This window comes from Ceratina calcarata, unplaced genomic scaffold (assembly GCF_001652005.2).
Source record: "Ceratina calcarata isolate Rehan_Ccalc_2016 unplaced genomic scaffold, ASM165200v1 scaffold419.2, whole genome shotgun sequence".
Taxonomy (NCBI): Eukaryota; Metazoa; Arthropoda; class Insecta; order Hymenoptera; family Apidae; genus Ceratina; species Ceratina calcarata.
The window spans coordinates 224,027-229,843 of record NW_017165508.1 but is presented as its reverse complement, the minus strand read 5'-3'; the positions used below and the strand labels follow the sequence as shown (position 1 = coordinate 229,843).

Below are 5,817 nucleotides of genomic sequence, written 5' to 3'. Positions count from 1 at the left end.
ACATTCCAAAAGTTTTATTTTGCATAAAAATGCGCAATCTACCCGTTACATAATTCAACGTATTTCACCACATTCCTATCCAACTTTTACTCACGAATAAAAATATTCTCATAAATTAAGGAATATACAATGATAAAATATACAGAAACGGTTTTCAGATACGATCTTAAGAACGGAGTTAGAAACAAATCCTTTTACAAACACGAGGAACAACGTCGTGTTTGGATTCATAAGAGCAAAATTCCCTCGCAGTATGCAACACGAAGCTAACAGAAGCGCCGTGTACTTCGTACACAGGGCATAAACAGGATGCGCGTGATACAAGAAGAGACGCGAACTTCTCGCGAAGAACTTTCCGCAGGGCGAATGAATTCGAGAAGCTCGAACACGTTGGTAGTGAATAGTTTTGCGTAATTTCGTCGAAGTTTCGCCCTTCTCGAGCGATTGAATACCGTCAAACTATAGCCAACAGTTACTCTGATTTTCACACGTGCTTTAATCCAATTTGTTTTAGTGTGCAATGCTTTGATAACAAAAGTCAGATATGTGACATTCTATTAAATAGAACTTTTTATAGAGAACAATGTTTAATGGCAATGGTTTAGAAATGAATTTTTCAACGAATATTAATATCAGATTGAACCAGCAATTTCACATGCAGGAATAATGGAGCTTCCGTGCAAGCGAGGACTGAGTACGAAAGTCAGTCCGCCTTCGAAACGGTTTCCTAGGATCGATTCCATGCGAGCAACGGTAATACGCGACTAAAAAAAAGTATATTCCACGGGGCGAGAGGGTGGGAGCGTGTTAATACTCACTTGCCACGCAGTAGTATCGATAGCCGTTCATCGGCAGGCGTGACGCCCTCGGTCGCGTACGTCTGACCAGAGTCCAACTTTAATATCCTCGCCTCCTTTGCCAGCTCCTGGAAGTGTTTCTTGCTGACCTTGTACGGCTTGAACAGTTTCAGATAGAGCTCGGCCAGTTCCGGGCTGAGCGCGGGCGGTAGAAATCGACAGGCTAGTATGAGCGAGTGGATCCCGTTCAGGAGGCCGAGAGCTAGGCACCAAAGCATCGCGTCCAGGGCGCAGATCGTGATGCCAGCCCAGAGCGCGGCTAGCATGAAGCCGGCCGTGAGAAACGTGCGTAGCGCCAATACTGAGGCCTTGAATGAGCGCGGCACCAAGAACGCCGCTGCGAAGAACAAATTCGCCGCCTGTCAAAAAAGCAAACGGGAACGAAACGGTTCATGAGAATCCTTACAGCAAGACTGCTTCACATCAAAAAATTTTCAGCAATCGTTTGGAAATTATTGATGGACAAAATGTAACTATTACCATTGAAGTTCAAGTAACTTAGTATGCATATATGCAGAGGTGAAAGTCATAATGGGTGTAATTCACTTTTCGAAATTAGGAGGCACCGGAAATGGTACAGCTGTTTTTATTAACACGCCTACATTATGCTATATCAGTTTACACTTACTTCACGTTTTCTTGAAATATATTAGCATTCATAGTGCAAGTCACAACTCGGCTGAAAAGTGATTTACATCATTAAGGTTTCACCCCTCATATGAAAGTATAAAAAGCATTTTTTCTCAGAGAACTTCTTTTTAAGGATGTACTGATTTTTCTGTTTTCATTCTAACATTCTATAGACCAGACCTTAACAAATTTTATTTTTCAACGAACGTTTTCTGTTAGATAAAACAGTAAGATTGGTGGTATAATAAATATCCCAATTTCTACTCACTGTCTTACGCGAGTGAATGGAAATTGTGATATTTGCTATATTGTCGCAGTGACCAAAAGGATTATCTCATCAATTTAATCTGAAGGATTAAGTGCAGTCCAATACGCACAATGCTCACTGGTGCCAAGCATTGTCTCGTATTCTATCAATCTCCCAGTAAGTATCCATGAGTTCCCCTAATCCTCCTACCAGACATAATACACATTGTTCTACCCAAAACGCTTACAACCGTGTACTCCTACGTTATATCCGCGAAGCGTTGAAGGGACCGCGACTTACCTGGAAGAGCTTGTGCTGCGCTGCCTCCCATTCGTCGCAGTAGCCTCCTGCCGATGGCAGTACAGTGGTATTTAACCTCTCGGTCACGTTACTGGCCTCGGTGCTATTCCATACGTCCACCAAGAGTTCCGTGTAATTCAGATCCTCCAACGAGTAGCCACCTAGGCTGGGCAGGCCGCTATAATTGAAGGTGTAGCCCTCGGTAGAGTAGGTTGTCAATGTCGGGCTGGTGAATGGGGTCGTCGTGGTGGATGACAAAAGGCTGCTCGCAGGCGAGGGAGCATCAGTCGTGTTCGCCATTTTTCGTCGCGAGCGCGTGGTACGGGCCATCACCTTCTTCCACTGGAACGATGTTAGGATGCCATTAAATTATCTCGGAGACATTCCATTCGGAGTAGATATTGGAAGACGAAAGTGAAAATTAAACATTAAAATCGAGCAAGAGTAGAAGCTCAGTAACTTCAGAGGACCATGTTTTATATGTTCTTTAATTTATTTAAATTAACAACAGCTAACCCAGAATGTAAAATATGTGGATTATAAATTAAGATATTTTTCTGTACCGTGCTGAATATTTATGAAGAACTTTGATTAATTTTGGGATTATTGTTGAAATTTCCAACTACTAATGAATTCTATCGTATAGTACATCTTTCTGTAACCTTCAGCACAGAGATTTCCCTTAGGATCCTACAAATTCTGGGATACTAGGGTATTGACCTAGTGAAGTAATGGGATATTGAAACATTGAAGCATAATATACTCCTCCATGCAAAATAGAGAATTTTCAAATATCAGATATATTGTATAATGTAAAGCATACTAAACGATTCTTCCATTATTCAGTAATATAATTGAGAAACGAGGACTTGCACGGATTATCATTCACGCATAATGCAAGTTTCTGCGAATTACTTTGCGTAATACGCCGTCTGTTAACGTAATTACTTATACTTCAAACAGATCACAGATAAAAGTATGAAACTCACGTGTGAGTTTCCAGTCACGAAAGGGGGTGATCATCCAATGGGTTTAGACTTCCTCGGAGCGTTAATAATAGATTGCTTCTAAATAGGTCAGACAGTTCCCTCCTCAAGAATCCTTCGTGCCAGCGAAAAACCGGTTTATACACGTTTTGCAATTAAACATGCACGTCACACGATTCGAGTAGATAAAGGGAATCAATGACGGACTGACCAAGCCTCGGAGAATTATTATTTGTGCTATATTTCGTTTAATTGTACAATATTTCTTCTATGGACTCAACGACGTGAAGGGAACATTGTGAAAACATACTGAAGCTATTAAATCAATGTTATCTTTCCCGTCGATCCCAACAAGCACGCCAATGGAAGACGATTCTTTTTCCTATTTCCTTTTTCAGCCACGCGCACAACTCTTGGCAATCCCCTAATTCACGGTATCAAATATTCAGTCCTAGCGGGCAACGCGAGCGAATAAAAACCGGTCTCCTTGCCAAAGCGGGCGTATAAAACAAAGATAAAGTGTTCCAAAGAAAGTACGGCACGACGGCCATAAAAATACTAAAAACCTCACGGCGTCGGCACGAGTTTACGCGGACGGGGAAGCGTAGAACGAGAGTACAGGTAGTCACAATGAATCCGTTCGCTTGCCGGCGTCTCTTTCGGAATTTGATTTTCCGCCCGGATCGGAACGCTGGATACGTGGCAGTCGATCGCATGAAAGATGCAACCGGTACGATTCATCCGCGACCTATCAATATTTACGTCGAAGGGGAACGGGCGACGCGAGTCGGCGTCAATATTTTCCACGCGCCGCGCGAATGGAGATTTAATGCAATTTGTCTGACGGTCGGGGCCGTTTCTCCGGGTTTTACGGTTTTTCCCCGCATGCGTTTTCTCGCATCCAGATTTGACACGCGCCCCGCCCGGATAAGTTCCCACATTTCCATTTCAATCTACCAGGACGACCTGTCGAAAAATAAGCCGGATTCTCGTCGCCTCCAAGGCGTTATGAATTGCACATATGAATAGTATCGTATCGACACAATTTTTATTCTCCTGAAACTCAAGCAAAATGTCACTCGGTTTGTAATATTGAGAAACATACAGCTTATCGATTTTGAAACAAATCGTGTAAAATAATATAAGTATCTTTACTATAAATACATTGACAAACACACAGAAGAATAAAATATGAAAAGATGCTATGATTTCATTCTATGATCATAAATACGTCGTATTTAAAGCAGCGGATGCTGAATGAATTTCCATATTGATAAATTTCTCTTCTTTTCTTTCTAAACGAAGGAAGCAACAAAACTTTGAGCTTTACTTTTTTTGTTCTTTTAGTATTCAAATTATGTTTAATAATTTTATCAGCTAATTTTTATTTAAAGACTGTCTTTATGAATAGTCTTGAAAATAAGAACTGTTCGAGAGAATCATGTCAAGGCAATAAAAAGAAATTGTTAATGTATAAATGTCATTAAACTCAGTCACTACTCTTGTGATAAGGAACGTCTATATGTATGATGCAAATTGGTTAAATATTCCTTACTGACTTAAAGTCAGTGTTAGAAGAAAGAAATTCGATTTTAGCAGTACAATGTATTAAACGTGTTTAACTGAATGCAGTACCCGACAGCGTGACACAATGAACTTACAAGAGTAACATAAAGAGACCTGAAGTTCGCATCAGTCAGGCAATCTTATCAATTCCGTCGACGGGGAAGTCTTTTATTCAATTACTTCTCGTTCCATTTACACCGAGCGTAGGAGCTGCATTCGATTCGTGTAGCGAATGAAAAAGTGCAGGTAGTCGTGATGGTATCAAAAAATTCGTACCGATCGGTATCTCTCAGGGTAGAGACTGACCGAACGGTGTTTGGCCGGGGATCGGAGGCTTCGGTCGACTCGTAGTCTTACAACAATTGATCCGACTTGGGAATGATCCAGCCACGCTCACTCAGTGCATTTCATTTCTCGAACGCGACGCGACAGGGCGAACCTTTCAATCTGCCGCCGCAGATTTTTCTATCCCTCGCTCCCGGAACGCCGAATCAAACGACCAGCGTCGACCTTTTTCTTCTGCCATTTTCTGTCTCGTTGGCTCTCCGGAACGAATTCGCTTGCGCGAGCGGAACTGGGATGACCGGACGTTTGAAAAAGAAATCTGAACCCACAGTGGATCGTGTAAAAAAAGGCGGAATGGACAATTTGGTGGATGAGAAAAAAAAACGGTCTTGTTTAACGAATAGTGAACTGTGAATACTCCAAATTCATGCAGAGGTTTTATTTACTAGTGGTCAATACAAATGGCTGTTGTTTTAGAGATAAAGGATTTGAATATATTTACTGATTGAACAAATAGAAACACGACCTTTTTGTATTTTTTCGCCTTCGTGATTTATTGTGGTTTTTCTATTTACGTATTGTGTTGGAAAAATAATAAATCGCCATGTTCAATCTTTTACAGGGGTAAATATCTGGAAGCGTCGCATCTGTGCTGCTATAACTTCAAAGTTGTTTGGCAGACAGCATTGAGTGACAAATGTGAAACTTGGAACTCTTCCATTCAGAAGTTTCGGAAAATAAAGCGCTATAGGAATTTATGGGGTACAACATTCCAATATATTTTTATAACCAAAAGAGCTGTAAAACTCGGATAGTTAAGGAGACAATAATAGTAAATAATCGTCTAGTGAAACATATCTCACGCGCATAAATTTCCGATACTTACTGTTACAAACTGAAACAAAATTCTATGAACTGATAAGAATTATTATTGAGTTTATTCATT

At 40.9% G+C, this 5,817-nt stretch overlaps 1 protein-coding gene across 1 annotated transcript in view; it reads right to left on the bottom strand.

The window, feature by feature from the left end:
* The window catches only part of LOC108626559 (blood vessel epicardial substance-like), a gene marked incomplete at its 3' end in the record, with an annotated part of 67,812 nt that overhangs the window by 2,233 nt on the left and 59,762 nt on the right, over positions 1–5,817 (bottom strand). The window contains exons 3-4 of the mRNA XM_018027287.2: positions 2,035–2,376; positions 819–1,216 (exon numbers count right to left, since the gene is read on the bottom strand). Of these exons, the coding sequence (XP_017882776.1) occupies positions 819–1,216; positions 2,035–2,364 (728 nt within the window). The remainder of the gene's footprint in view (positions 1–818; positions 1,217–2,034; positions 2,377–5,817) is intronic.